Source organism: Drosophila takahashii, chromosome 2R, assembly GCF_030179915.1.
Source record: "Drosophila takahashii strain IR98-3 E-12201 chromosome 2R, DtakHiC1v2, whole genome shotgun sequence".
In the NCBI taxonomy this organism is placed as follows: Eukaryota; Metazoa; Arthropoda; class Insecta; order Diptera; family Drosophilidae; genus Drosophila; species Drosophila takahashii.
Genome location: NC_091679.1, coordinates 36,427,601 through 36,442,230, shown reverse-complemented (window position 1 = coordinate 36,442,230; position 14,630 = coordinate 36,427,601). Strand labels below are relative to the sequence as shown.

Genomic DNA, 14,630 nt, shown 5'->3' with positions numbered 1-14,630 from the left:
CAGTCAATCTCTGAATTTAAATATTTAGTAAATTTCCTAGGGTCAAAATAAGAAATACCAGTACTGTATCTATGACGAATTAATGCACTTTACTATTAATCAAATGGGAAACTTAACAGATAAACGACCAATGGTCTTCTATACGGCGAACGGCTGGTCCTTGCCATCCTCGTGGTACTTGATGTAGGTCTCTCCGTGGGTGAAGTCCTTCGTTCCCTCGAGGCGACCTCGTGGCGGAGCCTTCTCGTAGTCGAAGGCCTTCTCCGCCTTGCCGAACAGCTGGTTGGCCATCTCGATATCCTCGCGGTACTTGCCCACGACCACCTTCTTTCCAGTGAGGGGATCGGTTATGTCACCCAGCGGATAGACGACCTTTTCCACGTTGTGCGTGATGAGGCGGGTGAGTCGCTCGGGGAGCTCCCGGATCAGGACCACATCCCCGGTTTTGCACACCTTCTGGGGATCGTGGGCGAAGTAGAACTCGTCCTTTTTAAAATACTGGGGAAAAAGCAAAGTTGAATCTCTACAGCAAAAAGAGTCGCATAAGTTTCGCTTACCATATTCAGATTCTTGTCCATTTCCATGCGGCGAATGCGGATCTTGGAGGCATTCTGCTTGACGCAGGGCATGCACTGACCCATTAACAGAAGTCCTCGTCTCGACATGATCCTGCAGGACTTTTATTTAAAAATCTATAAAAATAAACAACCGGTTGCGAACCACCAGTCGTGATAACAGCTAATAACTATCGATAGCAACAGGAGTTTTTGGTTGCATGGTCATACTAGGGATGCACATTTGTAAAATATATAAATATTTCTTTCAGTCCTAGCACAATTTACTTTTTATAATTTTTTAAAGATAATTTTTAAGATTATTTTCCTTATATTTTAACAAATATTTAGATTAGAAGAAGATACCTATGAATTAATTTTCTATACTTTTACATTTATTTTAATTTATTAACAAAGTAAATACAATATTTATTTTACAAGAGTTCATTTAACAATAAAAAACAACGTGTGAATATACTTAGTTGTTACTACATTGTAGTTTATTGGTTTTAAATTTTTATTTTATTGAAATTAAATATTAAAAAAAATTGCAGTATAATTTTTTAAAAAAATTAATTAAGTTTTATTTAAAGCACAGGTTATTAAATATTCAGTTTTGTATATAAAATTAGGAAAGCCGCTAAAAAGTGAACCAAATTTTATGCACATATCGATAGCTGCATTTAGTGCAACTCGCGGTTTAAGCCATCGAGGGCCATCACCAAGCGTATCGATAGACGGCGCGCTCCACGTGTTTTCCCGTCCATTTTCTCGCAGCGCGCAACACGTGCGGAGGTTCCTCTCCGCTTTCAAATAGTTTTCCCAGACAAACGCAGATAAAATGGCCGACGTGGGTAAGTCGGAAAAGTGATGACTAAAATGGGACTCCAAAATAAAATGACTATCTGCCCGCAGAAGTGCGCAAGGAGAAGAAAAAGAAGAAGATCAAGGAGGAGCCGGTGGACAGCGATGACATTGGCACGCTGCAGAAGCAGGGCAACTTCCAGATCAAGCCCTCCTCCAAGATCGCCGAGCTGGACACCTCGCAATGGCCGCTGCTCCTGAAGAACTTCGACAAGCTGAACATCCGCTCCAACCACTACACTCCCCTGGCCCACGGATCCTCGCCTTTGAACCGCGACATCAAGGAGTACATGAAGACGGGCTTCATCAACCTGGACAAGCCGTCCAATCCCAGCTCCCACGAGGTGGTGGCCTGGATCAAGAAGATCCTGAAGGTGGAGAAGACCGGCCACTCGGGCACACTGGATCCCAAAGTCACGGGTAAGTGAAGACGCGTGGTTTCCCCCCGCCGCCGTCCAAACCTAACCTCAATGTGTGACCGCGTGTGATTTTTTTTTTTTTGAACAGGCTGCCTGATTGTCTGCATCGACAGGGCCACCCGACTGGTCAAGTCGCAGCAGAGCGCTGGCAAGGAGTACGTGGCCATCTTCAAGCTCCACGGAGCCGTCGAGTCGGTGGCCAAGGTGCGTCAGGGTCTGGAGAAGCTGCGCGGCGCCCTCTTCCAGCGACCTCCCCTCATCTCCGCCGTCAAGCGGCAGCTGCGAGTGCGTACTGTCTACGACAGCAAGCTGTTGGACTACGATGAGAGCAGAAATATGGGTGAGTTCCCGTTTTTATCTTCTCCAGAGCTGGTGCGTCGCTGCTGGATTCGTTTGTCCAGCGGGGATGCACAGCCCGCTTAAGCCAGTGAAACGCCAGTATTTGCCAACCCACGCAAATGCACATTGTACATGTTAAAACCTCGTCTTTTTCTCTCCTCCAAATGCCAATGCCTACTCACGTGCTCAGGTGTTTTTTGGGTTAGTTGCGAGGCCGGTTCCTACATCCGTACCATGTGCGTCCATCTGGGTCTCGTCCTGGGCGTCGGTGGCCAGATGCTGGAGCTGCGTCGCGTCCGCTCGGGCATTCAGTCGGAGCGCGACGGCATGGTGACCATGCACGATGTTCTGGACGCCATGTGGCTGTACGAGAACCACAAGGACGAGTCAATGCTGCGACGCGTGATCAAGCCGCTGGAAGGTCTGCTGGTCAACCACAAGCGCATCATCATGAAGGACAGTTCGGTGAGTTGGGATACTGATTCGGAGACTACCCCATGATATTAAGCCGGCAGGTGCTTGCAATCCCCACGGGCACCTGTGACTATGATTGGGAACAGCAAAGCCGCTGATGTGTGTATGTCGAGCAACGCTCTTTTCCTGCGTGCTCAACAAAGAATATTCGGTCGACAAACCCTCTTTCTTAATACTATCTTGATGGCAACTGACTGATTCGATTTTCCCCAGGTAAATGCCGTTTGCTATGGTGCCAAGATCATGTTGCCCGGCGTCCTGCGCTACGAGGATGGCATTGAGATCGATCAGGAGATCGTCATTTGCACCACCAAGGGTGAGGCCATCTGCCTGGCCATCGCTCTCATGACCACAGCCACCATGTCGTCCTGCGACCATGGTGTGGTTGCCAAGATCAAGCGTGTGATCATGGAGCGCGACACATATCCGCGCAAGTGGGGATTGGGACCCAAGGCGTCGGCCAAGAAGGCTCTCATCGCCGCCGGCAAACTGGACAAGTTTGGTCGGCCCAATGAGAACACGCCGAAGGAGTGGCTAACTGGTTTTGTGGACTACAGTGCCAAGAAGCCAGGAGCGGCAGCTCCCCAAGAGGTTTCTCCCACCAATGGCTCCAGCGAACCCAGCAAGGTAGGTTTTCTAGCTCTAGATTTCCCTCCGATGTTCGTTTACTGATTTAAACTATTACTTTAGCGCAAATTGAGCACATCCAGCGTTGAGGAAACGGCGGCGACCACTGCCGCCGAGGAGACTCCTTCCAAGGACAAAAAGAAGAAGAAAAAGAAGCACAAGGGCGATGATGAGGAGGCCCCAGCTGCCGAGGAGGAGGCAGAGCCAGTAGAAAAGGAGAAGAAAAAGAAGAAGAAGAAGGATAAGGATAGGGACAGAGATGAAGCTCAGGAATAGAAATCGAATGTTTCTATAGGTTTAGGTTTTAAAGAGAACTCTACGTTTTTTTCGTAGAGAGACCTACAAATTTGCTAGCTGTTAAGTTTAAGGAGTGTTTATATGTGTAGAAGTGCATACAAATTACTAATGCATTTAAGTGACATTCGCAATGCAATAAATTGTATATTTTATTGTACAAGTCTTTTGTTAGTTTTTCAAGGTCTTCATTTTCATTAGCTTTACAGTTAGAAAGGCAGGTCTACGCAAATGCAAGGTGAGTTTAAAATACCATTTTAAAAAATATCTTCAAGTGTTAATTTCGTTTGCGTTATCTGATGAGCAATAACTTTCGCCCCTAGCTGAAAAATGAAACTTCTTATGTTGAATGCGAGATTGGTCTTACTGAAAATATAACGCAATCGAAATCATTTGAGTTATTTATAACTTTTGTAACCTTCACTAAACTTTGATATTAATTTGCATTATTTTTTGTAGCTTGTGAAAATTCTACAGACGAGGGGAGAAGAAAATGAACACAAGGTGAGTTTCCATTTGAGTATATTTTTTCAGTAAAATTTCTTCTGATGAGCATTAACTTTCGCCCCTATCTGAAATTGAAACTTCTCTTGTTGAATGCGAGATTGGTCTTACTGAAAAAATAAAGAAAACTATATGCACTTGTTGCTATTTTGTACCTTACTAATTAAAATTTCCTTAATATTTACAGCTTGACTGAATGGAAACAATAAACTTACTTGCGTGAACTAGCGAATTAAGGTAAGATAGTATTTGTATTTTTTATTCCGTATTTTTCTTATGATGAGCATTAACTTTCGCCCCTATCTGAAATTGAAACTTCTCATGTTGAATGCGAGATTGGTCTTACTGAAACAAATGCCATTATAAAAACAAGAAATAATTCTTTGGTACCATACTTAATAGATTTTTCTTCTAATTTTACAGATTGGTGACCAAGTGATGCAATTAATCTGGATGCCAATTCTTAGCAAAAAAAAGGTAAAAATAGATCGAAAAATAAATGCCATACCTTTTTAAATGATGAGCATTAACTTTCGCCCCTATCTGAAATTGAAACTTCTCCTGTTGAATGCGAGATTGGTCTTACTGAAATTCATCAAAATTAAAAACGAACCAAAACCTTTTGCGCTTTTTCTAAACATATTTCTCTATCATTTTTCAGATTGCCTAAACACATGATTGATTTCTTCAATAGGGATTCCCAGTTCTTTTCCAAAGGTAAATATTGAACTAGTGTTTTCTCTTGAGTTAACTTTCGTTCTGACTTTAAAATTTACGTTCACTTAAGTCTGACTTAACATTATTTGCTTTAAATGATTAATTAATTCTATTCAAAACACTTAACATTCAATCTTAAAAACATGATGAAAAGAAAAAGCTGAATTATGTGGCATGATTTTCACATTAACCGCAACAAATCCTACTCCAATAGGTCCTACTGACAGTTTCCACAATAAATAATAGTTTTTGCCTAAAACAAATGCAACCCCTGCCTAACAATTACCTTTCCTTTGCTTTTTCAGTTCCGCAAAGCATGTTGTTATTTTTTCCAAGGTAAATATAAAAGCTCTTTTTGAAAGTTTCTATTGAAAATGATGAAAAGAACTAACTGAATTATGTGGCATGATTTTCACATTAACCGCAACAAATCCTACTCCAATAGGTCCTACTGAACATTTTCACAAGAAACTAAATGCGTTTTTTTCGCTTACCAATTCTAATTAAGGTTTTTCTTCCTTTGCAGTTGCTGACGTCTTCCTCCACAGATGTGGTTTTCATTTCATGTCGCAATTTATCGTTCACTTTTTTCCAGGTACAGTACTGCCCAAAACACTATTCGATTTACACTTTCCTTTAAAACAAAAATAAAAGTAAACAAAAATACACGTGACATTTATTTGATGGGATTAGGTCATGCGTGTTTATAACCTAAAATGCAGCTGAAATTTTGGACCAGCCTGCTTGGGCGGGAATCAGTTGCCAGGGGTGCAAAAAGAGCGCGAAAGAAATGCGATGCGACCGTTGGCTTGAAAACTTTTAATGCTACCATGTGTGCGCGCCGAAAAGAGTCCATTATTGATCCTCAATAACGTACTCGCTATCTTTGCTTGTATTTGAGCTGTGCCAAAGAAAACAAAACACGTTTTCTATGACCACAAAATATCAGCATGGGGTTTTTCTCTACCTAATCAGCCCTGCGTTCCATTCCATCATCCCTTGGCGCGCTGCCTATCGGACGCCATGTTTGATTTATCGCAGTGTGTTTGTCTGTCACTATTTGTGTATGTATTCGGCTATGCTTTTTTTCGACGCGTCGTCAACCAGAGCTGTGGGTTAATTGTAAAAATTATTTTGGATAATTGCGACGCGTCTGCGGACTTGCAAGTGCCGACCAACTACCAGGCTGTTATTACTCATTCTATTGCAGGTGAGTACTCCTCAATTGTGGTTAAACTGCGGCGCAAAAGGACATTGCCGGCATGGGAATTTTGGGCCGGAGCGTAGAGGGTGCTTTCAAGTGACGCATGCGATCGCTTGTGTATGTATCCATTGCGACGCCATGTTGGATTTTCATTTTGAGGTTATTGATTAGTTTTCCGCAAGAACAAAAGACTGGCTTTAAAATTATTTTTACTAAGGGAAAATATAATGAATTGCACTTAAGTTGAGGAAAAACATACCAAATTTAGTATATTTTGTACGGTCAATTATGAGCATAGAGGTAGAAAAGGTTATTATTAGTGGTCATAAATGTGGGAAAATGAGTCCAATTTTATCGATTTGGTAATTTCTTCTTTTTTTGGGCTTGTATTATTGCAAAGTCCTTATATTAGTGTTGGACATGTCTCGAAGAAAATAGTCTTCATCATAATGTTCATTATCTCCATTTGTAAATATCAAATAATGACCACGTGTCTGCAAGGCTTCTACGATCGATTTTCGGTTCAGGTAGAGCCTTTTCCACCAGATCCTTAGTGTTGGTAAAACCAGGACATTCTCCGCGTCCCGAAGTTCTCTTTCCTTCTCTTTTTCCTTCCATTTACATAACCCACTTATCGGTTATCGAAAGGCGCACGTGTGTCCCTAGCCCCGCGCCACCCCCTCTCCCACCCGCACACGCGGAAGCAACACCAAACAGCCGCTAGCCCATTCCAACGTTCCTGGGAAATGCCTGAAAGTGGTCAGCGGCCAGGGCTCACACACACACGCACACTTGCAGCACGCATGTGGCGGTGACGCTGAGTCGGAATCTGGATTATTTTGTGATCTGATCGCAGTGCAGTCTGTGTTTCTATTTCCACTGCCAAATAAAAGTGCAATTTGTGGCCCGAACAATTGCCAAGCTAAACAACAATGCGTTTTGGCCAACGCTCGTAGTCGGCATTTAGTGCGAGAAAGGAAATAAAAGTCTCGAAATGTTTTGATTGTGCTCTTCGCATCGCGTGTTTTTGTTGTTCGTGTGGGGGTGCGGCAAAAGGCGCTGAGGCAACAACAACAACATTCGTGAATTCACCGTTTCTGTGATACTGAGTCTGTTTGCCAAAAGTGCGTAAAACATTTATTATTTATTATCATTTAACTATTATTAAAAGCCTATAAAATGTGGCTCACTGTTTGACCCTTGTGTGTATCTGCTGTTTTTTTCTCAGCAGTGTGGCTCACAACTTGTAGGCATTTAATACAAGTATTAAATAACCAAAAACTGCAGTCCTTTTCGCAAAAATCTATTACATATTTTCAATATCAATCGTATTGCTGTAAAGACTGATCAGATCAGTACATTCACCGACCAGTGTTGCCAATGCCGCAAAATATTCAAAACTGTCATCCCTATTTTTGAGGTTAAAGTTTTTCCAATGCGTAATAATGATTTTTCCTCGTTATCCCCCATTAGCATGACTTACGAACTGCCGCCAATCATACTGAAAGGCAAAGAACTGATCAAATACCGCCACCTGAAGCTCAAATATCCCGTGTCCGACGAGTTTCTGCACCGCAACTGGTGGAATGTCAAGCGGTTTATAATCTACGCCCTGAATCCTCGCTGCGTCATCCGGAATTATGCCTGGCGCCGGCGACGCAGCCATCGTGTCCGCATCGTGCGACGAGTCCGCATCCTGCTCTTCGATCCGCGGCTCAAGCGGATGATCAAGCGTCGCCTGCAGAACGTGCGTCAGTGGTCGAGAAACATAGTGGGTCACTACAGGAAGATGGGCAGGATCGAGGAGTACGAGGAGACGGAGGTGTACAGCGTGGCCGAGCCCCTGGCTGCCGAGGAGGTGTCCAAGCAGATGAAGCAGCAACTGGAGCTGCTCAAGACGGGCAAGAGGAGCCTGTCCCTCATAGAGGACACCACTCCCGGTGGGGAGGTGCCAGCCAAGAAGCCTAAAAATCACCCAGAGACTCTGGAAGAGACCGCTAATGAAGATCAACTGGATTCGGAGATCACTCCCTCCAAGGAGGCAGCCGAAAGAACGCCCACAAAGTCGCCGGCGCAAGCAGACGCCTCAGAGGATGCCCCCACACCAGCCACTCCCAGCAAGGAGCAGAGCGGCCAGTCGAGCGCCTTCTCCAGTGCCGAGAAGACGGACAAGTCGGAGAAGGCCGGCGGCAGCAAGTTTCTGGACATGCTCATCAGCAAGGTGCGCGTAAAGAACTTTGCGCGCGAGGACAACATGCCAACGGAAGCCAGCGTGGCTCCATTCTGCGCCTCCGAGGACGAGGGCAGCGAGGACTTTGTGGGCTTCGACGAGAGTGTCCACCAGCCGGGCATGCTGCTCACGCCACTGGTCCCGGTCAACTGCAAGACCACCGAAGGCAACTCCGCCTTTGTCAGCGAATCGCTGGATGCCTACATGCGCGAGCACCACATCAATGACTCGGATTCGCGGCAGGACGACAAGGATAAGCTGCTCGAGCCGATGGGACACGATGGTCAGGTCACCTCGCACAGCATGCCGCCGCCGATGGACATGCCAGCCGTGCCGGAGGCACTGCAGCGACTGCGAACGGTGGCGGAGAGGCGTCAGTATCTGCAGCGCTGCAAGAACCACAAGATGGGTATCATCAACAACGAGGCGAATGTGTACAGGGAGTTGCAGCGCAAGCAGCGCCAGCGGAAGGTGAAGATCAGCGCCATGCAGACGCTCCAGGCCCCCGACTCCCAGATGCCCTTCACCCGACAGGGCTGGCAGGCAGCCAGTTATGTGGCCACCGAGAACTCCAACTACTACTATCAGGTGGGTAAAATACGAAAAAAGAATTTAACTTGAAATTTTATTAATAATCTCCTTATTTTCCAGGTAATCCAGGTGGACGGGGAGATGGTGCGTCTGCCGGGCGCCCAGGGCAACAACTTGAAGCGCGAGAAAAGCCCCTACTTGAGCAGGCTAACGCAAAAGGAGGAGAACGAACTGCGTTGCAGCAGCCAGTGCTTGGATGCCCGCATCTGCCGGGAGCTAAAGGTGATTCCCACACGAGTGTGCCCGCCGAGGAACCCCAAGATCCTCAACCAATATCCCCTGCCCGCCATCTTCCGCCCCTGCCCGCTGTCCATGAAGCCGTTCCAGAGGCCTCTGGACGATGATACAGCCGCTTTGCTCCTCGCCGGCGGCAGCATGGCCGTTGTCAGCATGCCGAATGTGCAGCTGGATGTGATGCCTCAACTGGGGAGACCTCTGGACGAGATTGCCAAGCGGTATCTGCAGCACATTCTGCCGCATCACGACATTACACGCGAATGGGCCGAGTTCAGTGTGTCCACGCTGCAGGCGCCGCCCGCTTGCATGAAGGATGCCGAGGAGCAGGCTGCCCAAACGCCCGCGGGTCGCCGCAAGAGCTTCACCTTCGTGGTTCCCTACCTCAACGATCGCAATCACATACTCGTGCGGCGCGTAGTCGATCGATCCGAGCTCCTGGACGCGAGCTTCAACGAGGAGCCCGAGAAGCTGCAGGAGTTCGTCTTCCGGGAGAAGCTGCCTGCGCAGCCGGATGAAGAGACTCTGGCCTGCGCAGACATGATCAATGACATGATCAACACTGTGGCCATCAGTTGCAGCGAGAATAGTTTCATAAGCGAGGATCCCGATGCGATTGGTAATGGTTCTTCGTCGGCCAAGTCTGAGGAAGTAAGTCCCGCGAAGGAGGAGTCTGGCAGGGATGCGGATAAAACTGGAGGCAAGGCAAAGCGACTGCCGAACAAGCAGAAGCGCCTGGCCAATGAACTCAGGCGTTTGAATGCCACCATCATTGATGCGGCAGCCAGAAATGCAGATGGTGAGTTGGTATACCTATTACCTGTTTAGTAATAAATAGATTAATAATTATTTCGCTTCTCTAGCTAATAAGCCCTGCGCCAAGGATCACTGCCAGTTGGGCTGCCTGTGTGCCAGCTTATCAGGTACAGAATTGCCAGTAAGGGATCACTGCGGAAGGGCAGAGTGTGTTCTGGATTGCCGTTGCCTGGGTGCCGAGCAGGGTCGTGTGATGCGCGTGGAGGCAGCAGATGTGAGTCTATCTTAATTACCATTTTGTATGTCTAAATCATAACTAATAACTCTCTCTTCCTTACAGGGCCGCGGAATTTCCAACGAGGACGCCTTCAACTTGCGCCGCAAGGCCACCGCGCGGCTGGCCAAAATGGAGAAGGACTTCACCTCCACCTTGGTGCTCACCGACAACGAAACGCTGCTGATCAACGAGTCGCAGGGCGACAAGAAGCGACGCTGCACAAAGGCCCCCAAGCGATACGAGGACTTCGACGACACCATGTTCGACGAGGAGGAGGAAAAAGAGGTGGTTTCGCCCACGTCGAAGAAGCAAAAGAAGATTGCCGCTGCTGCTGCGGCTGCCGCGGCGGCTGCTGCTGCGGCCGCTGCTGCTGCTGCCGCTGCCGCTGCTCCTGCTCTCAGCGAACCCTGCTCGGTGAAGGACACGGATCTGGCCCAGCTGAAGCATTGCTTTGTGGGCCTGCGCCGCTTGTCGGACATTGAGAACTTGGCCACCTTCTGCATGACCCACCAGCTGTACAAGTGCTTCTGTGGCGGTGACTCCCCGGATGGCAAACCAGTGGTCATCGAGAAGGAGCAGTGGAATGCCCCAGTGACCCACTTCAATCCGGAACTTGCTACCCGAGCGCACTACAGTTTCGAGCGACCGCCGGAGGAGATCACAACGAAGAAGAGGGGAAGGGAGAAGAAAGCTAAGCTTAAGGTGGAGGAAAAACCAATCGAAGAAGATCAAAAGCCAAAGATTAAGGAGCCGGAGGAGACTATTCCAGCCAAGACTGAATCTAAGGAAGAGCCGAAAGCAGCCGATTCCCTATTCGATGATGAGTCTCCGCTCCAGAGGTCCATTGAGTTGGATACGATCTTCAGCTACTTTCGTTCTCGCCCTCACATCTGCCGACGTGCCATTTCCGTGCCGAAGAACTCCTACCAGCGGCTGAACAAGCGGAGGGCGGAACGCGTGCGTAACCATGCGGTCCGTCAGGAGACTCCGGAAACGGAGGAGCTGCTCAAGAGTCGCATTCAGGGTGCCATTATCTATTATCGCAAGGAACTCGATCGGCAGCGCAAGCGAGAGCTGACCAAAAGGGCGGCGAAGGCCCCGGTCATCGAGTTGCGCGATGATTCCACCGATGGAAGCGAGGCCAGCAGCCGTCAGAAGAGGAGTGCTACTCCCACAAAGGAGGCAGGTCCAGGCAAGCGCTTGAAACTAGAGCAAGAGCCTGCGCCTTCGCCGCCAGAGGAAAGCCACAAGTTGGACATTCAAGTGCCCCGCATCGCCGCCTGCTATTCCCTCAATGCCGCTTCCGTGGATGCTCTAGCCTCTGGAATGGCTGCAGCTGCTTCCTCCACTGGAACAGATAACAATTCGACCGAGACTGACTCCCCCAACTTCCGCTCGTTCTACAACGAGGTGGTCAAGAACATGAACACTCTGGTTAGCAAGAAGATGCAGGACATTGATCTGGCGCTGCAGCGCGAGAGCAAGATAATTCCGGCCCCCAACGAGGAGATTCTGTGCATCATCAAGTGGACCAACTTTCTGGCTGCCTTCGAATCCGGCTTCGTGTTCATTTGGGACGTCCAGATGAAGTCGCACAGCTTCCTGGCGGCCACCACATCCAACCAAATGCCCTCGGTGTGTGGGGCAATTGGAGTGGTGAACACCAAGTTTGCGCCCGATCCCCAGGCCCTCCCTTTAATGGCTCGAATGCTGATGAATTCCACGCGCAATGAAAACACTAATCGCCTGGCGGTGGTTATGCAGGGCAGGCAGAGCTTTTGGCTTGTCAAAGGATTCCTGCGACACATGGAGGGCAATGCCTGCACAAAGCCCACGCCGCAGACGCATCCGTTGCTCACGAAGAAGATCAATGTGCTGTGCTCGCTGCTGGTGAAGCAGCGCATTCGGGAGCATCAGAAGAAGCTGCAGAGTGCTGGAGGCTCCACACCCTCCGAAGTGCCAAACAGCCAGGTGGTAGCGGATGTTCCGCCGCCAAACTCGCTGCTAAAACAGCGTCAGAAGAAACCGCAGAGCCAAGAAGCCCCATCCTCCAGTACGCCATCCTCCGCAAAGGTGGTTAAACCTGCTCCTGTTGCCCCTGCAACTCCTTCACCCGCTGTTCCCCTTGCTCCTGCCAAACTAGCATCACCTGGTGTTAAGGGCAAAAGCGGTGCAGCTGGAATCCGCAGCAACATCGAGTTCAGAAAGGTCAACCACAACGATGTGGATGAGCTGCAAATACCCGAGCAGCTCAAGACCGACCACCGCTGGGTGGTGCTCGACATTTTCGATGACTTTTCGCACATCTTTGTGCCCGCCTTCGGCGACATGATCTCGCTGACCAGGATTTACAGCGTGATGAAGGTGGCCGAGGAGACGCAGAAGGTGGTGAAGCTTCAGTTCTTTCCCGCCGCTCCGTACGATGCCTTTGTTACGCCCTCGTCAAAGAAGAAGATCTACTTTGGCCCTCTGAATCTGGACATGCCGCCACCAGTGCTCGTGCTGCTGCAGAGCGTCGACAGGAAGATGATGCTGCGCGAGGTTTACCAGCGGGAGCACTCCATTCCCGTCCATCGCCATCGGCGCAGCATGGCCTTCTGGGTGCTGCACGTCAACGGGCAGGTGCATTTTGAGATCGACATGGAGTCCACGGCGAAGCTGGCAGCGCAACAGAATAATTCTACGGAACAAACTGCTCTTAATGTGGTGAAAATCCCCTCGCAGTTGTCTGTGGAGCTGGAGAGGAATGAGGAGACAGTTCCGCCGGTGGTGATCATTGATAGTGATGAGGAGGATGATCAACAACTAGTGATCGACGAGCAGGAGGAGCATCAGCCGGTGAGAGAAATCAAGCAGGAACCGCAGCGCACGAGCTTCACCATCCAGACAATGCCCGCCAGCGGTGCTCTGCAGATAACTGCCGCGGATTCGGTAGCTCCACCACCGCGGCCGCCCAAAGATGTTACCACTTGCAGCCTAACTGGTGGCTTCATGCCGTTCATTGCGAATGTGCCGGCCAAGAATGGCGAGCTGGCGCCCACCACGCAATACTTGACGCCCCAGGTGCAGGTGACCACGTCGTTGAGTGTTCCAGAGACCGTCTCCTCCGCCCCCGCCTCCAGTTCTTCTGTTCCCACAGGCAAGACAATGCACAACAGGATCAACGAGTCGCTGCAGGAGCTGCTGAGCAGTGGGAATACTGTGACCCCGGGCGGCATAACAATCACCAAGCTGGACAGCAAGGACAAGAAGCTGCCGAGCGAGTCCTTCCACATGGTTAACAAGCGACTACCGGTGAAAATCGGAGCCGGGATAGCTAAGCAAGCAGCTAAAGCTCTACCGGCACCGGGAAAACTTCCTCTGGCCCGAGCCGTCATCAGTCCAGTGGCGTTGCCCCTTAACAAAGGCATTCCAGCCGTGCGACCCGCAGTTCCTGGACAAAGCAGTGTGGTGCGGTTGTATCCCAAAGCAACTCCCAATGCTACCGGCAGGCAATCCATGCCGGGAAATGCTAAACCGACGGTAACCGCAACGCCACGTCAATCCCTGCCAGCCAAGTCTACGATTGCCAGTGATAAGCCATCGCCAGTGGGCATCTCCAAGTTGCCTGTGCAGGCTGAGCCCTCAGCCCGCATGTCGCTGCCCCTGAAACCGCTGACTGCGCCGGTGGAACACCTGCCCTCACGACAATCTCTGCCCGCCAAGGTGGTGGCCAAGCCTCCTTTAACAGTTGCACCTGCTGCACAAAAACCCAACAACGTAGCTTCAGCTGATCAGCAGGGATGCAGCTTAAAACCCTGCTACGGAATCCTGGGCGCCAAAGGTTTGCCGCGCTTCCGCGTCAAAATTCACGGCTCCGACTTTTACGTCAAGGTACCCGATCAGGGAGTTTTCCGCTTCAAAACTGTCGGTGCAGCCGCCAGTTTTCTCAGTCGGTGAGTTTGTTTGGAATCTCATTCCGGATTATCTGTTACTAATTTATTTGTAACCCATCTATTGCAGCCACGTGGCAAAGAATCCTGCGTTCAAGCAGTTTTTGCCGGCACAGTGGAAGTTTCAGGCCTTGGAGCAGACCAACAACCAGGTGCCATCTAAGCCTCAACAGTCACCGGCAGCCATCGTAATCGAGGATTAAGGCGTTTCCCCATTTGTTTGGCCATCACATTCGGATTATGTTTAATTTACCAAGTAACCCTACTCTCATGTACACTCCCGTTTTTCGGATACATATTAAATATGTAAACAGCTTAGTTATAGTTCTAGATTATCACCATCTAATGTTCTTATTGAGTTTCGATTATTATAATTATTTTTTTAATATTACGATAACGTATTAGCAATGACCTTAAAGTCAGTGCAAAAAATTGCGGATTGATTAAACTATTATATTGTGTATCATAATTAATCCACGATAGTAGCAGCAGTTATAAATAATGTAATCGCATTGTTTAGTTGGAAAGGTTTTCTAATTTTCTTATTTCAAACGTTTGATTATTGTGCAGCACAAGTTCTGAAGTTAGTACCTTAAAATAAAATATTTTTAAAA

General features: G+C 48.6%; 3 protein-coding genes, 2 long non-coding RNA genes and 5 other non-coding genes across 11 annotated transcripts in view; 8 read left to right on the top strand and 2 right to left on the bottom strand.

The window, feature by feature from the left end:
• The window catches only part of LOC138912431 (uncharacterized), a 7,020-nt gene extending 1,136 nt beyond the window's left edge, over nt 1-5,884 (bottom strand). The window contains exons 1-2 of the long non-coding RNA XR_011417976.1: nt 5,760-5,884; nt 5,287-5,693 (exon numbers count right to left, since the gene is read on the bottom strand). This is a non-coding gene — a long non-coding RNA (uncharacterized lncRNA). The remainder of the gene's footprint in view (nt 1-5,286; nt 5,694-5,759) is intronic.
• Nucleotides 69-740, bottom strand: mRpS17 (mitochondrial ribosomal protein S17). Its single transcript, XM_017150064.3, has 2 exons — nt 558-740; nt 69-498 (listed from the first exon to the last, which is right to left on the bottom strand). The coding sequence occupies exons 1-2, from the start codon at nt 663-665 to the stop codon at nt 139-141; spliced, it is 468 nt and encodes a 155-aa protein (XP_017005553.1). The 5' UTR covers nt 666-740; the 3' UTR covers nt 69-138.
• On the top strand, nt 1,255-3,734 carry Nop60B (dyskerin pseudouridine synthase 1 Nop60B). The gene is made up of 6 exons (XM_017150114.3): nt 1,255-1,408; nt 1,470-1,838; nt 1,926-2,177; nt 2,367-2,641; nt 2,864-3,277; nt 3,341-3,734. Exons 1-6 carry the CDS (start codon nt 1,396-1,398, stop codon nt 3,551-3,553), a joined length of 1,536 nt encoding a protein of 511 aa, XP_017005603.1. The 5' UTR covers nt 1,255-1,395; the 3' UTR covers nt 3,554-3,734.
• On the top strand, nt 2,669-2,808 carry LOC123002746 (small nucleolar RNA snoR639/H1). Its single transcript, XR_006412278.1, has one exon. It is a non-coding gene; the product is annotated as a small nucleolar RNA snoR639/H1 (small nucleolar RNA).
• LOC138912430 (uncharacterized) lies at nt 3,816-5,426 on the top strand. Its single transcript, XR_011417975.1, has 6 exons — nt 3,816-4,075; nt 4,263-4,312; nt 4,499-4,552; nt 4,737-4,792; nt 5,098-5,128; nt 5,319-5,426. It is a non-coding gene; the product is annotated as an uncharacterized lncRNA (long non-coding RNA).
• LOC123002748 (small nucleolar RNA Me28S-Gm1083) lies at nt 3,862-3,950 on the top strand. Its single transcript, XR_006412280.1, has one exon. It is a non-coding gene; the product is annotated as a small nucleolar RNA Me28S-Gm1083 (small nucleolar RNA).
• LOC123002747 (small nucleolar RNA Me28S-Gm1083) lies at nt 4,110-4,198 on the top strand. Its single transcript, XR_006412279.1, has one exon. It is a non-coding gene; the product is annotated as a small nucleolar RNA Me28S-Gm1083 (small nucleolar RNA).
• LOC123002749 (small nucleolar RNA Me28S-Gm1083) lies at nt 4,345-4,433 on the top strand. Its single transcript, XR_006412281.1, has one exon. It is a non-coding gene; the product is annotated as a small nucleolar RNA Me28S-Gm1083 (small nucleolar RNA).
• Nucleotides 4,586-4,673, top strand: LOC123002750 (small nucleolar RNA Me28S-Gm1083). The gene has a single exon (XR_006412282.1). It is a non-coding gene; the product is annotated as a small nucleolar RNA Me28S-Gm1083 (small nucleolar RNA).
• Nucleotides 5,866-14,630, top strand: ocm (over compensating males). Of its 2 annotated transcripts, none has more exons than XM_070213248.1 (6): nt 5,866-6,002; nt 7,470-8,814; nt 8,878-9,850; nt 9,915-10,081; nt 10,148-14,019; nt 14,087-14,630. In XM_070213248.1, the coding sequence occupies exons 2-6, from the start codon at nt 7,471-7,473 to the stop codon at nt 14,217-14,219; spliced, it is 6,489 nt and encodes a 2,162-aa protein (XP_070069349.1). In that variant the 5' UTR covers nt 5,866-6,002; nt 7,470; the 3' UTR covers nt 14,220-14,630. The 2 variants fall into 2 exon arrangements, with proteins under 2 accessions (XP_070069349.1, XP_017005565.2); XM_017150076.3 differs by lacking the exon at nt 5,866-6,002 and adding an exon at nt 6,767-7,120.

Bases quoted from the DNA above. Each gene is read 5' to 3' on its own strand.
- mRpS17 (XM_017150064.3), bottom strand. From the start codon at position 665: ATGTCGAGACGAGGACTTCTGTTAATGGGTCAGTGCATGCCCTGCGTC. The intron at 499-557 runs GTAAGCGAAACT...CTTTTTCCCCAG, and splicing joins TGGACAAGAATCTGAATATG to TATTTTAAAAAGGACGAGTT.
- Nop60B (XM_017150114.3), top strand. The intron at 2,642-2,863 runs GTGAGTTGGGAT...GATTTTCCCCAG, and splicing joins TCATCATGAAGGACAGTTCG to GTAAATGCCGTTTGCTATGG. The intron at 3,278-3,340 runs GTAGGTTTTCTA...CTATTACTTTAG, and splicing joins GCTCCAGCGAACCCAGCAAG to CGCAAATTGAGCACATCCAG.
- ocm (XM_070213248.1), top strand. From the start codon at position 7,471: ATGACTTACGAACTGCCGCCAATCATACTGAAAGGCAAAGAACTGATC. The intron at 8,815-8,877 runs GTGGGTAAAATA...CTTATTTTCCAG, and splicing joins ACTCCAACTACTACTATCAG to GTAATCCAGGTGGACGGGGA. The intron at 14,020-14,086 runs GTGAGTTTGTTT...CATCTATTGCAG, and splicing joins GCCGCCAGTTTTCTCAGTCG to CCACGTGGCAAAGAATCCTG.